Here is a 20,846-nt window from a genome sequence, read left to right on the forward strand (position 1 = left end):
TTTTGGTTAAGGGGCTAAGGACAGCATTATATCTATGAGTTTCCTCACTAAGAATGCTGTACAAGAATGTGTGTGTACTCCTTTCTGTACCCCTTCAAGATGTTTTCTGGCATAAACACGGACTTTGTCAGGACCAATAGTCGTCATGGAGACCAAAAACTGGTTCTAGTGTGGCAGAACCTTATTTTGGTGGGAACTTTGGGGGAAGTTTAGGGCTAAGATTTGAACTGTGCTATAAGGTTAGGGTTAGACATGAACTAGTGATGGTTAAGTTTATGGATTATGTTTTGGTTTGTGTGTCCAAATGAACCAATCTAACGTCCTAATGGAGAACAGCTGCAGAGAGACAGTTTCTGTTTTAGAAAGGGAGAAGTGGTTTTAACTGCTGGCACGGTGTGTGTGTGTGTGTGTGTGTGTGTGTGTGTGTGTGTGTGTGTGTGTGTGTGTGTGTGTGTGTGTGTGTGTGTGTGTGTGTGTGTGTGTGTGTGTGTGTGTGTGTGTGTGTGTGTGTGCGAGATGGTTGGCGGTGCACGTACAAACACACATCAGTGTCAGAGGTAGAGGGTGTGTACCTACAACCATAAACCACAGAAAACACACACACACACACAATTTAAATGCCTGTACACTATAACATAGGTGCAGTCAATCAGAGTCTATTTCTCTTGATGACACCATCATGCGACGCTCTGGGCTGTTGATTTTGGGTCTCCTCCTAAACGTAGCTCATTGCTTGGGAATCCTGGGTAAGTGTGCAGGGTTACAGTCCATCTGTGACTGTCAGCTGTTTTATGGGCTAACTTTACTGGCCCTTAAGGTCTTATTTAACCTGTGGCATTCACACTTAACAGTGCAGCTTTTCCCTGAGTGATTAGTCCAATTATAAATGCACAATAAAGCCACTCAATGGGTGTATCTTTAAAAAAAAAAAAAAAAAACTCAATAATTACTACATGATTTGGGAATTTATGGCTGATTGTATGTTGGTTGTGTTAGTCTGGCTCTCAGTTTACTGTTATTGATCAGCAGCGCCGCCTTAAAAACCACATTAGCTCCTTTATAGCCTTTTAAAGCTAATATATGAGTGTTGTTATGTTCTTCTTTCTTTCTTTGTTTAGCTGAGGGTTGAAAAACCAAAAACCTCTGCAGGCGAGACATTACTCACATGTTTAGTTTCAGTCTTTCTGCAGAGTCACTGGAGATGAAAGTTAGAAATGTGTGAAAATGCTTGCTTTTGTGCGTCGAAGTCGAAACTCTTATTTGTTTACCACATCCCCGGCCTGGCGGAGCAAAGTGTCTGAGTGTCTGCCGGGTGCTGTGTTTGGCGAGGAAAAAGAAAAGCCTGGGGCTCAGGAAATATGATGCAGTGCATGAATGTATGATATATATTTTTTTACTCGGTTATTACTGCGCTCGTATCCTTAAGGTGTGCCTCTTTTTTTTTCCTCCCCAGTCTTGGCTGACATTTATTTTGGCAATAACCTGCAAGGGCAAATGAAGTATGAACCCACTAGGTATAATTGAACTGATGGAGGGAGAGAAATAAGGCTCTGCATTGTTTCCATTTTCTGTCAGTAAAAGTAAAACAGCATTTCACTTTTGCATGCATATAGTTTTCTTTGCTGTATATGAACACGAAGAAGTGTCGCAGCAAGCTGTCACCCTCAACCCACCCAACCCAACCCCCCCCTTTGTTTTTTTGCTCATCACGCATCTCAAGCTGAATAGAAGGTCTTGGCTTGGAGCAGCTGATGGAGCAAACTGTGTCCTCGTGTGCACTTGTGATGAAGTCAGCAGAGTGAGCAGGACTTGGTATGCACCGGAGTCTGCACACTGTCCCTTCTGCAAGTGCTAAAACCTGTCAGCTTCTATTAAATGTCCCCTTCTCCGCAGCCCTCTCTAATCGCGGCTGATTTCTCATTGCCGTTGGAGGGAAGAGGTCGCTGGAGTCTGGGTATAGATCAGGGTGTAACTGGTGGACCGCTCTCTTAAATATACACAGGAGAGGACAAGACAGTTTATTAAGTGCCAATGTGTAAGGAGAAAAAGTTCAGTTCCTGTTCAGCCTGGAGGGTTTTTAATTTAAATGTTCAATTGCATCTTCTTCAGGTCAGTGTTTTTAGACATTAACTTTGTTCAGAATGCAAGGACTGTATTTTTTTTTTTTTTTGAATAATTCCAATTTCCCTTTTAACTTTAGTTTGTTGAGTTTAATTTGCAGGATATTTCGAATACTCATGTTTTGTCATCGCAGCTTTTCTCCTGGGCTCCTCAAAAGATGAGCATAGGTGCTTCTATACATCATTTGCATCAGAATTTGGAACTGAAAGTTCCAAACCACATTCCAGTTGCAAAGTCAGAAACGCAAATGGATCTATGTATAGCTATAGCCATTGTCTACATGTGTTTCTGTGTGTGCGACGGATTTAGTGTGAAACAAATATGACAGAGTTTGCGAGTTGGAAATCTGAATTCATGACCTCGGAAATTCCGATTTCAAACTACAAAAGGAACGCACCAAGAGTGACTCAACAATTTTTAAACCTAAATTACAAACTCAATCCTGATGAGAGTAGATTTATGCTTAATTTAGTGAGTAATTTAGAGCCATATTTGTATCATCCAATGTCACTTTGAATTGGTATTAAACCTTCATTGTATGCATGTTATGTAAAACATATAAACATCAATCAGAATTAAAGGGTTGGGGGAAATTCTACAAATTTGTTTGGGGACCCTAAAAATATCTCACATGACCCATCTATGGGTCTCGACCCAGTGTTTGGCAATCACTGCTGTAGATGGTAATGGATTTAAATTGTTTGCACTGAGAGATAATTATCTCTGTGGTGAACCACGGGCCATCATTACTTACAACGATTAAACCTTTGTTGGAGGCTCCATTTATCCCCGACCTCATGCCCTCACCTGTTACCAGTTAAGTCACAATAAAAGTATTTATCTCCATCTTTGATTGCATTAGCGTAACGACATTAGCCTTTAGCTCGAAGCCTCAGCCCCTGATTCAGTCTTATTTGCATTGATTTGCTATTGGCACGCGGTAATTGTGATAAAATGACGGACAACCTCGTGACCACTGACTCGTTTACTTCACCTCATCCATCACAGTTTCACTTGACCAGTGAAAGACAATGGAATGAGCAGAAAAGCCCTTTCATGGGCAGAACAATGGACATCCATCAGCCGGCTGTCTGTCCTCGCAGGAGCAAGAACAATCACATTTTCTCCCTCAAGACATTTCTGCTCAGTGTCAGAACTGCTCAGGTGAACTCTTGACCTCTCATTATGACCCAACGCTGTTGTTATGTTCTGCGTCCCAGGTGCGAGCGAGGAGCCGTACGTGGAGGTCACTGACGTCACAGCGGTCCTGGGAGAGGTCGCGTACCTGAGCTGTAGATATCAGGGTCAGAGTGAGGTGCAGAGCGCCCACTGGGTCCGTCAGCTTAACTCCAGACTCAAATCCAAGAAACTGGCGGGATTTTCAAATGGTCAGCTGTACAGCAGCAGTGACCTCTCAGTGCCACACTCTGTCAACAACCTGACAGTGAGGATGACCGTGTCCAGTGTGGCCGTGGAGGGAGAATACATCTGCGAGTTTGAAACCGAGGAGGGGACTCTCCTAGACAGAGCATATGTCACTGTAGTAGGTGAGTGTTATTCTGTCATTCATTCACCACTATGTGTGATCCAGTCTGAGACACTGGCAGCTTTTTTTAAATAGAAACCTGATGTTTGTAAACCGGTCACTCTCCTGCACCAAAGTCCATAGACAAAATCAGCGTTTTTAACTCATGCGGACACAGGAGCTCCTCCTGGTCTACTACTGCCAAGTTTGGTAGGTTTTTGTCACTTAAAATACATCTGAATGAAGGATTTCAAACACCAAAGTCACAATTATTTCTAAATGTGATCTTACGGTCGCTGTGGATCAACGACTCCTGTGTGCAGTGGTTTAAAATCGCTGGTTTTCTCGATGGAGTTTGGTGCAGGAATTCTGAGGTTTACTAAGTGTCCCAAACGTTGATTTCCAGTCATTTTACACCAAGATAAAAACATTCTCTTGATATCAAATCTGTTTTTCCTCTCGACCTCTTACAACAACACTTGAAAAAACCCTGAACTATCACTTGATGACTCATATTGACATGTTATCAACTCGTCAATTAATCCACAGCTCGGCCTGATATCCAAGTCCTGGTGTCTGCTGAGACGGTGAACGGCACTCACTACCAGTCAGTGTCGTGCGTCGTCGGCGACGGCAGGCCCGCGCCTCAGATCACCTGGCTGGTCAACAACCTCCCTCCCTCAGATCCTCAGATCTTCACCGTGAGTGAGAGCGACGTCACGGCTCACTCAAACGGCACGTTCAGCCAGAGCAGCACCCTGCGCTTCCCCACCCACCTGCAAGACGAGGACAGCGTGACTTGTGCCGTTCGACACCCAACCCTCCCAAACCCCAAACTCACCACAGTAAGGGTGGAAACATATGGTATGCTTACATTTAACATCTATGTGTGTGTGTCTTTGTTGTTGTGTTTTTTGTTCCTGACTTTCGTCGTCATGTTTCATGACTCTGCTGCTGCTTCTCACTCCTTCATGTGCATTCATGTGGTAATACACTCACTTGTGTTGAGTATCATCACTGTTCTCTTCATTTTGTCTTGGGTGTGACCAGTAGCGTACCGTGGGGTTACAGTCAGGGCCTTCAGTAAAAAAAAAAAAAACACGCACAAACACAACCACATACAAAACACACTATATTCACGAGACAGTTGATCTGCAACAACCAAAGCGCACACGCACACCACTGCGCATCTACAGGCTACTGCATCATTACCACCACATCTTCCGTTATGTCACTCAGCAACCGCAATTTCACAAGCCATTATATGACACAAAAACAAGATTCCACATAAGCATAGGCGTCAGCTACGCGGCAGAACACGTCCCCGGCACTATTTATGATCAACACTTTTGTCCTCACCACTTTAAAAAATGTTATAAATTTATCATTAACACTCCAACTACCGGAAATTATGTACCTCTTCGGTGTAGGTCTTCCTCTTGAAGTAATTTCCTTCTTTTCTCCAAACGATCGCCGTGAAAAGTGCACATGAAGGAGATCAGAAACATGATGGATCGGTGGTGTTAATGCAGTGGCCATAGCTTACTTCAAAACCCGCCAAAGGTTCAAACAGCGGGGGCTAGCGCCAGACACGTCGCTGGGCCTGGGGCGTTCTGTCACTATGCATCAACTTTTGATTGGCTGAAGACACACGTCAGTCAATGTTATAACCAAATAGGATATAAGCAATACTACTAGAGCAGGTCCACGGAGCTATGATGCGTTTAATGACATATGGAAAATCCAGCTCAGCTTCACAAAAAAAAAAAAAACATATTCTTTCTGGAAATATAATCATAACATACTGAAAAATTGAATTCAGACACGTCCAGACACACATTAATTTGATTATTAAAAAAGAAATAAATAAAAAATAACAAAAAAATAACAATAATAATAAAAAAAAATACTTTTTTGATATCGTCAGGGTCAGCAGAGAAGGCCCTCCTGGCCCTGACAGCCCTGGGTCACTGGGTGTGACATCTGGGGTTTGTTCCAGCTCCTCATGTCACCCTCAGAAAAAAATTCAATTACATTCATTCTTTATCACAGACTTAAAGTGCCATAAGATAAAAAAATAATAAATATAACACTACATATAAAAGGGCACACCTCCGCCAAGCCTCAAACACTTTGTCACCTGCGTCTTTACATCCTGTGACATTTTAACATTTTCATCCACTGAATCTCGAAGACATTGATGTTGAGGATAAGCCATTATATTAGACGTCCTGTGTACCTAATAAAATGGCCCGTGAGTGTAGGTGCTAAAGATTAACAAACTGGAAAGCTATGATCAATATTTTCCATTTATAAAAAAAGGTATTAAAGTATGAGGAATATTAAAAAAAAGGCAGTGTCTCTCTCTGCTGACATATTAGCTGCTCTACTTTTGGAAGACGTTCAGTACTACATGAGCTGTTGTATTGTGCAAGGACATTTTTCTTCTTTTCCTGTTTGTTTCTTTGTGCTCAGTGTTGTTGAAAGGCGTTAAAGTCCTTCCACTCTTCAGGCAGAGCAATGGAAACACCATATAAGCTCGCAGCACTGTGGTTGATTACAATCGTAACATCATAAGCCCGGTCAGCCGGATCATTTGTTCTCGATACGTTCAACACGCCACTAAATCACCGCGGCTTAGCTAATTTCCTAACACGCATATCTTTAGGTGTTAACAGATGGAATATTTAAAGCCAAAGTGCTTTGATCGTACAAATTCTTCAGCTATTATGAGCCTGTAGCTCAATTTTCTAACTCATTACGGACGGCTGGCGATCACATGACACCGCGGCCTTTTTTATGGATTTGATAATAGTTTCTGATCTCTGTTGATTCCTGGTCTTAAAGCCTGTGGTTCTCTCAGCTTTAGTTGGACCGCAGCTGTGCCAGACATCTGCTCTCAGCTGCGGCCCGGGCCAACAGATGGGACAGGTGATAAGCCTAAGTCAGCACTCCATCCAAAAACCCAAGCAGAAGCCCCCTTATGGTCCGTGTTTAGCTAACATTCGCCTCATCCGGCCCCAGCTTCCTATTTTTACAAAAACACCCCGAGACTTCACTTGCTCTCTGACTTTTTAATTTTCTGGAAAAAACACATCAGCCTCTGTGAAAGAATAATTCTTCTCCCCTTTCTGCAGCGAGGCCAAATGTGACCATTAAAGCAGAGATGGTACAAAAAGGAGGAAATGAGTTCTGGGTGGTCTCGTGCATTTCATCTGGAGGGAGACCTGACACTGATATCTGGTTGTCTTTGAACTGCGATGAAGAGCCGCAGAGAGAGAACAGCACAGACTCAGACACAGGGCAGAGCAGCTCCGTCGTCCTCCCCGCGACGGCGTACGAGGGCTGCAACGTCACCTGTGTCTTTGACCATCCCAAATTTACACACACAGAGTCCCGGGCCGTCACGCTGCCGTCTTTCTGTGAGTGCTGTCAATATCTGCTCATGCACGTCGCGAGGCAGGAGTTACAGAAATCACACTTGTTCCCTCTCACGCACAGATTTGTCTGGAGTTCAGTTGATCAACTCTGAGTCGACCATCGACGGTGAAGGAGCTGAAAACCTGCAGCTGCGGGAGGGAGAGAGTGAAGTTGTTATCGGCCTGGAGGTCACTGGGAACGTGCCGAGATACGATGTTACATGCACAAAGTAAGGAGAATTTGAACTCTCATTAGTTCCCACTGTATAAGAAATAGTGACACCTAATGGTGAGTCTTCAGATTGCCTTTCCCTAGCGCACAGGTCTCAAACCTGCGGCCCTCCCCTTAAAATCAAGTTATATGACTTATTTCTGGGTGTTTTTTTAATTTACATTAACTTTATATCATTTGATATTAAAAACATAGTTTTTAACCATACAGAAATAAGTCATAACTTGATATTCAGTGACGGGACACAAAAATGTTGCATACTAGATCTTTACAAGAGCAAGGATGTAAAATAATAAATCATGACTTTTTTTAAAATGACACAATTACAAACAACCAAACCCTGAAAATAAAACATCTGGGGTCTGAAATGAACAAATGAAAATGTACAAAGCTGTACACAATGTATATGCTTCTCTTTATATGTACACAAATACCTTTCACCTGCTACTGTTGATGTATAATTGTAAAGGTCTGCCAGATGTGATGACGTTTAGGAAAAGGCAAAATTTTATATATGTGTATATATATATATATATATATAGTACATCATCACACACACAGCACATCAACATTTAAACATAAAAAAGAGATTTAAAAACCCGCCACTGTTTTTATTCTCTTTTGTCTATTTATTATGACGTATTCTTTATTTTTTTTTTCTTTTTAAATATGAGGGGAAAGTGGTGGTTAAGTTTCTCATGCTCACACCTTGTGTCAGCAGCTGCTGCACAGTCTAATAATAGTTATGTGAACATACAGTTTTTTTATGTTAAGCGACATAAAAACTGTTCATTGTTTTACTGCAGTATCAAGGTTTTATATACCTTTCATTTCAGCACTACATCTATTAAATTTCAGTCAAAAACGTAATGAGTGACTTTAACAGTGATTATAACTCTTATGTTGTGGTGTGAATACTGTAAAATGTGTAATTACATCAATGACAAGGCACAAAACAAGGTGCTATAAAGTTGCATTATGGGAATGTTTTTCTCTGTATGACCTCCAAACACACTTCATCTTTTATGTCCTTAAACATAATGAATTGCAACATTCTTCTTCTATTGTTCTTTGGTGTTTTACAGCAGTAAAGTTGCATCACGGCCTCCTCCCCCTTCTTCTGTCACACTTGAACTACGTGCCAAAACCCGAACAGAATTTCTAAATCCCATGCCGAGTTTTTTTGGTGTGCCGTCATTCACCGATTTCAGCAATAAGTGATTTTCTTTCCAGGTCACATTGTCTGCAAACAGGAGATCTTTTGTGTGTTTCTTTTTCCTTTTACATATTATTGTTTTTGTCAAAAGGACACTGGAAAAAATGTTTCCTTTTCCAGATACAAATTGCTTCTCAACCTTTCTCAACCTTTCTTTTTCATGCACAAACCCTACTGTATACACAGAAACAACATGCATATCTTCTGGAGGATGTGGTCACACATTTGGTGGCACCAGACCACAAGTGATTGACAGCAGGAACATTTAAACTGAAGCTGACTCTCTCTTTTGTATATTTGCTTGTGTTTTTTTTAGAGATGCTGGGCCTTTGCCTGAAGGTTTGGAGCTGGTTGGCAGTTACCTCACAGTTCACGGTCCTGTCGAGCAGCAGCGGCACGCGGGCCTGTATGAATGTGTCGTCTCCTATCACCATCTTAAAGCAACGGTGCACATCAACATCACAGTTCACGGTACGTGAAGCTGCAGGTGTTACCCTCACCCTGAATGTTCTGCACTCTATGTGACGTTAATGTGGAACCTTCTCCTCAGTTCCTCCCAGGATACGAGTGGATTTGCAGACTAAAGGTGGACACAGGGTGATTGAGTGCTCAGCAGATGATGCTGTTCCCGCAGCCAACGTATCCTGGCTTCTACCAAAGGGTGTGTCGGGAGTCTCTTGGTCCAATTTCACTTCTCATAATGGAAGCCACTCTGTCAGGGGAGTTATTCTCCTCCCTGCCTGCTCGCCTCGGGAACTCACTGCAGAGTGTGTGATAAATCACCCAGCGTTTGAGGAGCCAGAGAGCAGGAGCATAACACTGCCTCATTGCGGTATGTTCAACAAATCATGCTGTGGATAATCCCGTGTAGAGCCGTGAACATACAGCATTTTGGCCGCATGTGAACGCACCGTCGATTTTTATCTCACAACCTCTGTCTTTTCACTTTTCTTTTCCCCCCATGCAGCTCAGACTAACATCACCATCAACTCCAGCACCGACTGGAGACACGGTGAACAGTTCACACAGGTGGACTGCTCTGCAGACAGCGTCGCCCCTGCACCAGTAATAACCTGGTATGTTGGGAACAGTGACAACAGCATCACCAGTAACCTTTCAGAGACTGAAGTAAAGGCGGACGGTTCGGTTTCAGCCCGTAGCTCCGTGCACTTCTTGTCGTCTTTGTATGCCGGGCAGAATTTGACCTGCATGGTCGAGCATCCAAGCACGGAGGCGGCAGAGAACCGAACGATACACATTCCCGCGCAGAGTACGTCACACACATTTCTTTCTATGAAATATTTAATTCTGCCTCACCTCACAGCGTTGCTCATCTCCTACCTGTCGCCTCTCATTTCCCGTCAGAGGCCCCTCAGCTGAGTGTGTCACTGGTGAGACAGCAGGACTCTCATCTCTGGCTGGCAGTGTGCAGTGTGTGTGAGTGCAGAGGGGAGGGTGTCGAGACAAACCTCACCTGGGTGCTTCCCGAAAATGCCAAAGGTCAAACATCCCTGCACGCAGAGTATGAAGGACACTCCCTGAAAACCAGGCTGACTTATCAGTTCCCTTTGGCCCTTCATGAAGGTCAGGACCTGACCTGCGTTTACCAGTTTAAACACGGGGTCACAGAGAGGAGGACCGTTCACGTCCCTAGATACTGTGAGTTTTTAAGAATGAATAAAATAATATAAAACCAATAGCAGTTAAGAGGATTTAATAGCAGAAATGTGTGTATAATTGCTTTAAAATACAAATTGCTTGGGTTGTTGGCCTTGCTTTATAAATGCAGCCATTTGTGCTGCTCTAACAGACAGTGCATTTGACTTTGAACATTAACAAAAATGTAATAATGGCAAAGGAGGAAACCGCAGAAAGGGTGAAAGTAGTTCTCTATTTCTTGCAGTCTGCAATCTCACCATTAGACGGCACCAATCCTTACACACTAGACCTTTAAAGGTCACCTGAAAGCAAACAAGAAACTCACGATGCATCAAGGCGCAAGGAAGCAATTTCTAAGGCTAGAAAATCTAATTCTATTTATTTTAAAGCAATATACACTTAGACAGACATACTTTTGTGCCCTATGTTTAATGTATGCCAATAAACTCACTGCACACTGGACCACATAAGGTTAATTTTCAAAGTTGAACCGACTTTCTTTCCGCAGATATATCTGCTGTGCGAGTCCTGAACCACACGACACCTCTGAGAAACCGCCACGCTGATGCAGCCGTCATACACAGATTAACTCTCCAGGAAAATCATCACAACCAGAGAATACTGCTGCGAGTCGAAGGCAACGTGCCACAGTATGACCTCAGCTGTAAGAGGTGGTGTATCACTGTTCATCACGAGGCAGCACCTGGGAAACTCAGTGCTCTGCACAAAGTTCAATCATTCCACTGCTAAAAATGAGCTAATACAACCACAATTAAGATTAATCAGGTTGTTTGCATGTTATTAATGCATCATTTTGATTAGGAAATGTGCTAATTTGCTTTTTCTGGGAGGGGTGAGAGATTCTGCAGATGAAACACAGCCAGATAGTTAGCAAAGCTTAGCATAAAGACTAGCATGTCTTTGTCCAAAAATAGCAAAACTCTCCCCACACATTTTCATGGCTGTTTATTTAGTCCAAGAAAAGGGAACATAAAAATGGCAATTTGTGGTTTTATGTGGATTTATGTGCAGGAATATTTCTTTGCCGGGTGCGACAATAAAGCGCGGTATCAATCTTCTTTGCACCTTTTCTTGGCAACAAAGCAAATAAGTGTATTTCACAAAAATGTCAGACTTTTTTCCCTTCAAGGACAAATTAATTTAACAGTGGCGCTCATGTTTCAGGAGCGGCGGCGCACTCGTCCGCATGGAGGGACTCGAAATGGTCTTCCCGTCAGAAATCACAGAGGAAGACAGAGGCCTGTACACCTGCTGTGCTTCCTTCTATCACCACGCAGCCACAGTCAAGATTCAAGTGGAGGTCATGAGCGAGAGCAAACTCTTTGGTGAGTGTCTGCCGTCCTGGATTTTTCCAGTAAAGAGACTGACATGTTTTCTTGAGAAATTCTACACCAACAGGCCCGAGGTATAAACTCGCTGGTTACTTTACCATCTGCTTCAGGGTTTCACGTGTTGTGTGTCCCGAGATGTGACCTCTGGGTATCAACACATTTCAAAATAAAAGTCACTACTGCCGGAGATAAAAAAGATAAAAGACGACATGACTTGACAGCTAGTCTGTAAAAATGGGTTTTAACGAGTGATTTTGAAGAATTCACTGAATCTGCGAGCCTTCTGTCGTCAGGTAAGTCGTTCCAAAGTGGAGGGGCCTTGACGGAAAAAGTAGAGTTCAGCCTTGACTTTGGGACAGATAACAGAACCCCAACCGGCACCAGGGGACCTACAGCTGCGAGCTGGCTCGTATGTGGTCTGCATTTTTGCTATGTAGTCTGGAATTAGACCCATTCAAGCTTTAAAAGTGATCAGTGAAAATCTTTAAATCACTTATAATTCACAAAAAAAAAACTGCAGCGAAGTCAGGAGTGATGTGAACTTTGAATTTCAGCAGCTTTTCTTGACCTTTCTTGCAGTGTTGTAATGTATCTTGTATCTGTACTTTAGCAACTTTTACTTTTCCTCCACTACATTTGCTTTAACTATCATTAGAAAAAGAAGAGTTGCTAATTGTCTCCTCACTTTTTTGCTCATATACTTTAAGACTTTTACTTCAGTAGCTTAGGTAAAGGTACTTTATAAAAGACTGCTTTCCTGTGATGCTATCATGTGATTATCTGATGAGATATTTGGGTTATGTGACTAATATCTTGTCTACTGTGTCTGTGTTGCAGGATTGATAGCCCTGACTTGCCTTTCTGTAGCCCTGACCATCATCTCCATCCTCGCCGTCACTCTCTGGGTGTGCTGGTGAGTTAAATGCCCTCACAGGTGACAGACACCATGCTGACAGCGGCATGTGCTGATGGGTAAATGAGGACAGCGCAGCCAGAGCTGTACCTTAATGAGACAAAACAGGATGTGCGGATCGTTAACCAAACTCGCCACAACCTGTGTCGTGCATATTATTCACAAACAGGAAGCAGTGTGGTGGAAGCAGACAGGTGTTGTTGCCACCGCGGCACCTGCGTGTAGACAGGTAGACAACATTCCCTCAGTGAGTTTTGAAAAACAGATTTATTCTCCGGCGTCCTGCTTGGCTTTTAGCAGTGTTACTTCTGGCATATTCTGCAGCCCGGCAGCTGTTAGTTGGTCCATTATCATCAACGCCACTCTGCCAAAGCAAAGGTAAAAAGGTTCAAAAAGTCCACATTAGTATAATGAAATCTGAGATGTCATTCATCAAAGATGAGAAGAAGGAAAAAAGATCCACAAATCCATCTCTTAATCTTATTGCTGCTGGAAAAAAAAGCAGTGAGTCACTCGTCTTTTACAAGTGATGTGGGATATGTGTCACGATCCTCGAGCCGTTTATGGTTTCTGTCTGTGGAACTTTCCACGTTTCCACGCTCGCTGCCAAATGTGAACTTTTTCTTTTAAGAATGTCAAGTCAAGAATGGACCAGATCAGGCAACTCTATGGTGAATGAAGCTCCACGCTGTGCAGAGGCTTCCTCAATGGGCCTGCCTCTGTGGTCAGAACGTTTGGTCAAGGTGCCATTGGTTGACGGAGCCTCTGTCCCATTATCCCTGGGCACCGGTGGGAGGGTCCTGTCAGGCTAATTTGGGAAGGTCGGCTTCACGGCGTACAACAAGCGTACACAAGAAAACATGACTCCCAGGGAGAAAAGCTATTCTGGGACTAATGTAAACCCCGTCCACCTCCCCCCCCCCATCCAGCAGCGGGGACACTTATAGTGAGCAAACGCTGCTCCTCATTGAGTTCATGTCAACAGGGTCATAATGTACAAAGCGAGCTGCTGCTGCTGCTGCTTCTGACACCAGAGGTCAATGACGAGGACTCAGAGGGTCTCCACTCGTCTCCATCAGTATTCTTGTCACATAACACACTCTGCACACCTGCAACTTGTTCTGTCAGTGTGTCAGATTAGCCCACACTGCCATCTAGTGGTGATGTCTGGCCTAAATTTTCCTCAACAATAATCCATCTTCCAAAACAGGACTGTTTTAGTGACTTATATAAATGTTCCCTTGTTTTTTTACAGCACAAGAAACAACAGGAAGCAAAATAAGGTACGTTTAAATTTCATTAACATACACGTTTGCGCAGTTGAAGTCCAGAGTGTGTAGCCGCACTTTGCACATGCGTTAAAAATATGGGTTTTCTGGCTCCGATCATTTGTTGCAATCTGCAGACTCACCACTAGATGTCACTGATTCCTTCACACTGTAACTTTAAGGTTAGATGAGGCTGTAATGGTTCCAAATTCACTTGTTAAGTAGTTGAATGACTAAAATGAATAGATAAATCAATAGAATAAGATGTAAATAAGTTCCGCAGATCACGTTCCAGATCCTGGTTCTTCTTCCCTTTTCTCTGGCTGATGAACTCTTCTCTAAATTTCAGAAGCGGGGTTCTCTCTCGGCTTTGACGAGTCAGATGCAGGAGCCCGGTTCTCCTGAGGTGAAGAAGCCGGCGGTGATGGAAAATGAGAGTAAGGAGTATGCTCAGCTGCTCAGCTACTCCATCGTCATCGACGTGAAGAGCACGGTGTGAAGAGGACGAGGTGTTGTGAACGTTCAGCTTTACATTCTGCACAAACTTGATATGAGAGTTTGTTCTCAGAGCAGAAAAGTCTGTGAATTCAGTGTTTTTTTATATGACTGTAGCATTTGAAGTCTTGTGATTTTTTTTATTGAAACAGCATTATTGAAGTTTTATTTTGACCGATGATTTATAATGCATTATTCTTTTTGGCACTTTTTCATGTTACTTGAATTTCCCATTGTTGTGCACATTGTATTCTCAATTAAATCATGACTTTAATAATATGAATCTTCCACTGTGCTGTTTTTAAAAACTCTGATCCAGATACGTTATTGTAGCTTTTATATTTATGTTACCGAAATGATATAAAGTTTTCTTTTTGCTTTTCTTATGCTTGCTTTTGTGCAAACTCTAAAATTCTATGAGCAAAACTTTTTTCCAGACTTTGTCAAGACTTTCACGCTAAATACCAGACTTTTCTGGAGGTCTGGAAAACAGCATTTCAAAATACCAGACTTTTTAAGGCTTTCAAGAACTGTGCTGCATCGGCAGCAGCAATTCTTTAAATAAAAGTATGATACTATATGATTTACCCAGGCAATTACAGACAGGAGTCACCTTGCTGTATTTCACACCCCCTTGTGGCAAAGGATTGTAACTGCAGTAACTGTTTAATCAGGTTTTATCTTTGTTCTCTTTTCCTTTGCAATTTCTGAATAATAAGAGATATAAAAACCACAGCAATGATCATTCATTATGACTGCATGTGCTCCTAAAATAATTTTGTTAAACAAACACCAAAGAGATTCATTTAAAAAAGCTTGTATTTGACATCATTCAACATATTTTTTAAAAACCAACAAAACATTTTCTTCACTCTCCTTCTTATAGAATTGTCTGAATTAGGTCATCAATGCAGCCACATGCTGTACATCGGTACATTTCTATAAGGATGTACAACTTTGTGTTGCCTAAAAAACAACAAAACAATTGTATGAACAAGTACATGAATATATATACTTGTTCATATAAAATATGTGTGAAGAATTATATACACTTTTAGATCCATGACATTCTCCATCAGCCTCCTCATCTTTTCTTGTACACACAGGCCTTCAATTCAAGTCCAAATTTCTTGATATTTTCTGGAGAGTTCCCTATCTTCTCAAATTCAAACGAGTAGAAATGAGTATTCTCTGTGTCCTGAAGAAAAGAAGAAAAAACAAATCATTTATTCACTTTGATTCAATGATTTTACAACATCCCCAACTAGAGAGAGGATTAAAGTAACCAGCAAGTTCAACCACTTAATGTTATTTAAATACTTTATCATTGACTGCATGCTTTAGGTTGTCATTATTCAGGTTGAGCTGTGTTCATGTCTCATGTTTTTCTCGATACATTTACCTGTGACTCTTTGTTTCCAGTCTGAAACCTGTTTACTGAGCGTTCTGCTCTACCTGAGGTTTCCTGACCACAGGCACACGTTTACAATGAAGGATGTAGCTGCAAACTACAGACTCCTGCAGACAGATATTACAGATACCTGTGGTTTGAATAAGACTGTGCTTCAGGAAACAAACTTGATTAATGAGCCTGGTTTGTTTTTGTTATTGGTGATAGACTAGTCTAATGTTCTATTTACTAATGATTTTTCTCATTTAAATATTAGTGAATTTCATGGATTGTTCTAATTTAGTGATCATCTTAAGTAGCTAGAGATTACATGATACCAGACTGTCCCTTTGCTTAATCTGGGATGGATCTAACTGTACTTCTACTTACATGTGCATGACAACATACTGAGCAATTTGGCAGCAAAGTTCCAAGATGTTGGGGCTAAATTATTGAGCCTTAATAGTGTGACATGTTTGTCTTGAGGCTAAAAAACCACAGTATTTTAAGCCATGATATGCAACATTTCTGCATTTAAACATAAAATAACCCTGAGACTAATGTTATATTCTGTTGAGTAGTGTAGAAATCCACAGAAATCTGTATTTCTCTTCAAGGCTAATGTTATCCACGTTATCGTCTCTACAATTAATTTCGGGGCAAACCCAGAGTGAGGAAGAATACATTTGGTACTTCTAGTTATTCTGTGTGTTTAGTTTTTGATTTTTTTTGGGTGTATTTGTCGCCAAACTTGGTCTTTGTTATTATTTTGACCCCTAGCGACAGATATTACATACTGTGCTTTTAATGCATGTGCTAACTTGGCTTATATTTAAACTAGTGATTCCCAAAGACTGGGTCGAGACCCACAGATGGGTCTCCAAACAGATTTGCTGAATTTTCCCATCCTAAAACTTAAGATTTAGGTATATAAGTCATAAATAACGTGCATAAAAGAGTAAATCATTTGCAAAACATCTCTAGGAAATTATTAATTTTACCCACTTTGGTCCCAATTGAGACACCAGCATAGTGACGTTGATTAATAAGAACATGTTTGTCTGAGTAAACTGACGTCACCTCACCTTGGAAACCATCTTGAATCCCAGATTTGCGAGTCCAGTGATGAAGCTCCTCACGTTGTCGAATCTACTTGCCACTTCTGCTATTTTGAGCACACCCCTGTGATAATAAGTCAACAAACGGTTACAAACACACACATGAAATTAAGTACCACAAAGAAAATTATAAACATCATGGTTTTCATTCCATTTTTCACCTCATCTTTAAGACTCGATTGGCCTCTGCTAAGAAATCTTCCAGGTTGGTTCCCATGAGGGAAAGACAGAACACTGCGATGTCCACAGAGCGGTCAGCAAGTGGCACCTGGACAGACAGAATGTGTGTTTAAATTTCAGAACAGTCCCAGAGGAAAATGTGCCGTTATTAGGAAACAGGAAAAACTACACTCACGTTGGCCATGTCACAGACTGTGACGAGCTCACAGGTCGAAGCCAGGTCGAAGCTGTGCACTTTGTTCTGCACGCTGCGAGCTATTTTACAGTCGCCACAACCAAAATCTGCAACCACCAGAGAGGAGGGCCTGGAAAAAAACATACATGTGTTTAAGAATCATAGCATAAATTAAAGTTACAATTTAAACAAGGAACAATGCAGATGAAAAGTTTACACAGCCACAGACACACAATTTTACCTCAGAATATTTAATCCCCCCCCCCAAACTGCTCATACTAACAAGGCCATATTCTCACAGCAGTTAACTCAAGTGTCATTAAACACCTGCAGTGCAGTAATTATCTCCTGCACGGCTCCAGTCCTCACTGTCAAAGCTTCCTCAGCAGAGAAAAACAAAGCATTTACAGTTGTTTACTGCAGACAACAACAACCTGCCTCAAAAACATGTGAAGGTATCTTTCTTATTCAGTTTCTTCTTTGAAGATGAAGAGACAGGACTTGTTCTTTTATACTGTATTCAGTTCAATCTCCTTAAGCAAAGAAATCACCGCACTCCATATTCACCCATTCATTTCCTGCCCACTTTATCCTCCACATGACAGTCACGGGGCATCACAGGGCAAACACACACAGAGACAAACAACCATTCACTCTCACATTCACACCTACGGTCAGTTCAGAGTGTTCACTTAACCTCTGCATGTGTTTGGACCGTGGGAGAAAACTGGAGAACGCAGAGAAAACCCACACACACACAGAAAGGCCCTCAGTAAAACTAGTATCCGCACTGGTGACTTTCTCGCCGAGAGGCGACTCTCTATAGTTATATGTTGTTAAATTGTGCAGATGTTGACGTGATACAGGATCATCTTACTGGTTCAGTTCGGCTTTGTCTGAGAGTCTGTCATCATCAGACTGAATTGAACTGTTTGCTTGACTGTATTATGGTGTGAAATCACCAACAGGTTTGTGCATTTAACATTTTAAATATTGTGTTAAAAAACCACATTTAAAGCTGCTGAAAATCCTTTCGTTATGCAGAAGTCATTGTGTTTACTGTACTTCTTACAAAATCACAAATATTTGTTTTCAGAGTTTTCCATTTACATCGGAAATTTCGTAATGGGGAGCGAGCAGAAATGCAAACATATCTTGGGCGAGCCATTGTTACCAGACAATAACAACGCTCTACATGGTGGTATTTTGCGCACACAAACAGCACAGCCACCATGTCTATGGTTAAAACTCAAACGGTGCTTTGTGCACGACTTTTTTACTGTAAAATAAAGGAGCAGCAGCCATCTTAGAATCCTGAATCCTGGTATGTGAGGTTGCTCCGAGTAAAGTCTCTTCTTAAAACTCATCTCTTTTCATTGGGCTTTGACACTGTTTAAGTTGATGTTATTTCTATTTAATTTAATTTTCTGTTTTATACAATTTGATCCGTGTTTATTGTTTGGCTGTTACTTTTAATCCACATTTTTATGTCTTAATTTATTTTAGATATATCTTATCACCTTGCGTGAGCTTCTATGCCTTTTATTTATTGTGTCTTTTATTTATTATTCTGTACAGCACTGTGGTTGTTTTTAAAGTGCTTTACATATTAAATTGGATTAGATTGGATACAAATGGAATGCAGAATAAGTCACACCTGCATGAAGACTAGAAGAACCAGGGATTAACATCCCCAAATCCTCAAATATATAGTTAAAATATAAAATGCTGGAGAAGTGAAGGCAACTCACTTCTGAAGGATGTAAGAGATTATCGCGTCCACTGGATTACTGGGCCACCTCTGAACTTGAGCAGTGTATCCTCTGTGATAGACCCAGAAGGCTTGTGGATCCTGATTGAACATTCGCTTGGCCTCGCCGCTGTTCGAGCTGTACAAAAGTTCATTGATGTAGCGGAAGCGAGCTGAATCCAAGCGCTGCTCCATGCGGGACCTGAGGGAGGCGGAGCGGTCCAGTTTCACCTCTGCCGCTGGTTCTGCCGGAACCAAAGGCTCGTCTTTTTGTTCCACACTTATCTCTTTTTGCTTTGTATCTTTCTGTTGGAGCATTTTCCGCAGCTTCTCTCGTTTCATAATCTGGTCTTTGCTCAGCTCCGGTTTCAGTTTTTTCATGGGCAGCTGCTGCTGATCATCTGTGATGGTAGTATTTTCACAGTCTTTCTTTGCTTTAGTCGACTGTTTTTCCTCCTTCAGTGTTTGTATTTGTGGTGCAGAGGATATGTCAGTGTCCTCTTCGCTCTTCTTCCTCTTCTGTGCTTTACTCGTCATCTCATTTTTCTTTTTAGGGGTCTGACTGTTTTTTTGGCTTTTTTTGTTCCCAGGTGATTCTGTTTTCACATCTTTCTCCAGCTTTTGTTTCTCCACAGGTTTAGTTTCATTCTCTCCGACCTCAGGATCATTCTGACGGTATTTATTTTTACAATTCCTTTTGTTCTTCATTTTGTTTTTCCATTGTTGTCTACTCAGTTTGTCTGCGTTCTCTGCTTCGTTTAAGTTTGCCTTTGCAGATGTTGTGACGCCTTCGGCCTTTGTCGTACCTGCAGATGTGGGTTTAAGCTTCTTGGCCACTGCAAGAAGAAAGAAAACATGATTCAATTGCACACTGACATTTTTATATTTCTCTAAAATGGGCTGTGCCTTAATCTGTTAAATACTCACAAAATGTGTTTCCTTTTTTTGCTGCAGGTTTTTCCTTTTGGTCTACGTCACCATTTTCTTGCTGCTCCTCCGAAGTCTTTGAGCGTTTTCTGTTTTTCCTTCTCTTCTTTTTTTTCTTGGGGTGCGCCGGAGCTGCTTCTGTCTCACTGTCACTGTCTTGTTGCTCCTGGTTCTCGCTTTTCCACTCTGGTACCGATCCCAGAGTCTGCAGAGTTCGCAGTAGGCTCTTCTTTCCAATAACCTTGGAATGACCAAGAAAACAGTTTACGTGATTAGTCAATACGTGCCATAGTCACATAGTGGCACATCAAAACTTCCACTTTATCCCAACAGGGTTATTTGAATGTACACATTACTTCACTATTACAGTGATATAATGCAGAAATATATTCTTTAAATGTCTTTTACCTTGACATCTGCGCTTTTTTTCGTCTTTTGAGTCTTTGTGAAGACAGATTTACTCAGATTTTGAGCCTCTTCTTCATCACTCCAGTCTTCTTCTTCATTAAACATGTTTCCCTGTTCACACTGCAAAAAACAAACACCCACAATCTTGATTTTATATCTTCGTGAGGACACATCATAGACTTAATGCATGTCCTAGCCCCCTTACCCTAACCATAATCACAACTAAGTTCCTGAACCTAAAAATGTTAACTTAACCCTAACATAAACCCTAACCCTAAAACCAAATTGTATCCCTAAAAAGCCCTTTAAACGTGTGGGAACCAGACAGAATATCCTCACAAAGGTTTGTACGCTTGTGGTCCTCACAAATATATAAATACATGTATACGCACACACTTAGAAACCCACTTCTAAACCAAACAGAAAACCTGTAGAAAAAAGGATCAACCTGCTGTAAACTCTATAAACCTAGTTACTCGTCATTTACCTGTTCACTGGTTGAACCGCTTTTCCTCCACACACTAACGTTAATCTTTATTTAACCACTGCAAAGGTTCCTTGTCAAAAATTCGAGGACCACGTTGAGTTTCTCGTGGATGAAGGAAGCAAAACAGACGTAGACGCTGGCGCAAGTGAATGACGTAAGCATACACAGGGGTTCATGGGAAATGAAGTTTAAATGAAGTCAGGAATTGCAG

General features: G+C 41.6%; 2 protein-coding genes across 2 annotated transcripts; one reads left to right on the forward strand and one right to left on the reverse strand.

Annotated features, from left to right (window-relative positions):
• Positions 1-609: 609 nt before the first annotated feature.
• On the forward strand, positions 610-14,479 carry si:ch211-149e23.4. Its single transcript, XM_044031751.1, has 14 exons — positions 610-746; positions 3,342-3,668; positions 4,196-4,510; positions 6,784-7,068; positions 7,148-7,295; positions 8,830-8,984; positions 9,064-9,345; positions 9,481-9,783; positions 9,879-10,172; positions 10,681-10,843; positions 11,358-11,518; positions 12,362-12,437; positions 13,693-13,720; positions 14,055-14,479. The coding sequence occupies exons 1-14, from the start codon at positions 680-682 to the stop codon at positions 14,202-14,204; spliced, it is 2,754 nt and encodes a 917-aa protein (XP_043887686.1). The 5' UTR covers positions 610-679; the 3' UTR covers positions 14,205-14,479.
• Positions 14,480-14,859: 380 nt separating this feature from the next.
• rrp8 (ribosomal RNA processing 8) lies at positions 14,860-20,771 on the reverse strand. The gene is made up of 8 exons (XM_044031752.1): positions 20,636-20,771; positions 20,149-20,268; positions 19,741-19,981; positions 18,815-19,649; positions 17,064-17,193; positions 16,870-16,976; positions 16,676-16,772; positions 14,860-15,398 (listed from the first exon to the last, which is right to left on the reverse strand). Exons 2-8 carry the CDS (start codon positions 20,251-20,253, stop codon positions 15,285-15,287), a joined length of 1,629 nt encoding a protein of 542 aa, XP_043887687.1. The 5' UTR covers positions 20,254-20,268; positions 20,636-20,771; the 3' UTR covers positions 14,860-15,284.
• Between the last annotated feature and the right edge of the window lie 75 nt (positions 20,772-20,846).

This window comes from Solea senegalensis, linkage group LG8, assembly GCF_019176455.1.
Source record: "Solea senegalensis isolate Sse05_10M linkage group LG8, IFAPA_SoseM_1, whole genome shotgun sequence".
Taxonomy (NCBI): Eukaryota; Metazoa; Chordata; class Actinopteri; order Pleuronectiformes; family Soleidae; genus Solea; species Solea senegalensis.

Coding starts and splice junctions, on each gene's coding strand:
- rrp8 (XM_044031752.1), bottom strand. CDS start 20,253: ATGTTTAATGAAGAAGAAGACTGGAGTGATGAAGAAGAGGCTCAAAAT. Junction 17,194..18,814: donor ATCTCTTACATCCTTCAGAA/GTGAGTTGCCTT, acceptor GTTTTTTTCCAG/GCCCTCCTCTCTGGTGGTTG. Junction 15,399..16,675: donor GATTCAAGATGGTTTCCAAG/GTGAGGTGACGT, acceptor TCTTTTCTTCAG/GACACAGAGAATACTCATTT.
- si:ch211-149e23.4 (XM_044031751.1), top strand. CDS start 680: ATGCGACGCTCTGGGCTGTTGATTTTGGGTCTCCTCCTAAACGTAGCT. Junction 3,669..4,195: donor AGCATATGTCACTGTAGTAG/GTGAGTGTTATT, acceptor ATTAATCCACAG/CTCGGCCTGATATCCAAGTC. Junction 4,511..6,783: donor AGTAAGGGTGGAAACATATG/GTATGCTTACAT, acceptor CCCTTTCTGCAG/CGAGGCCAAATGTGACCATT.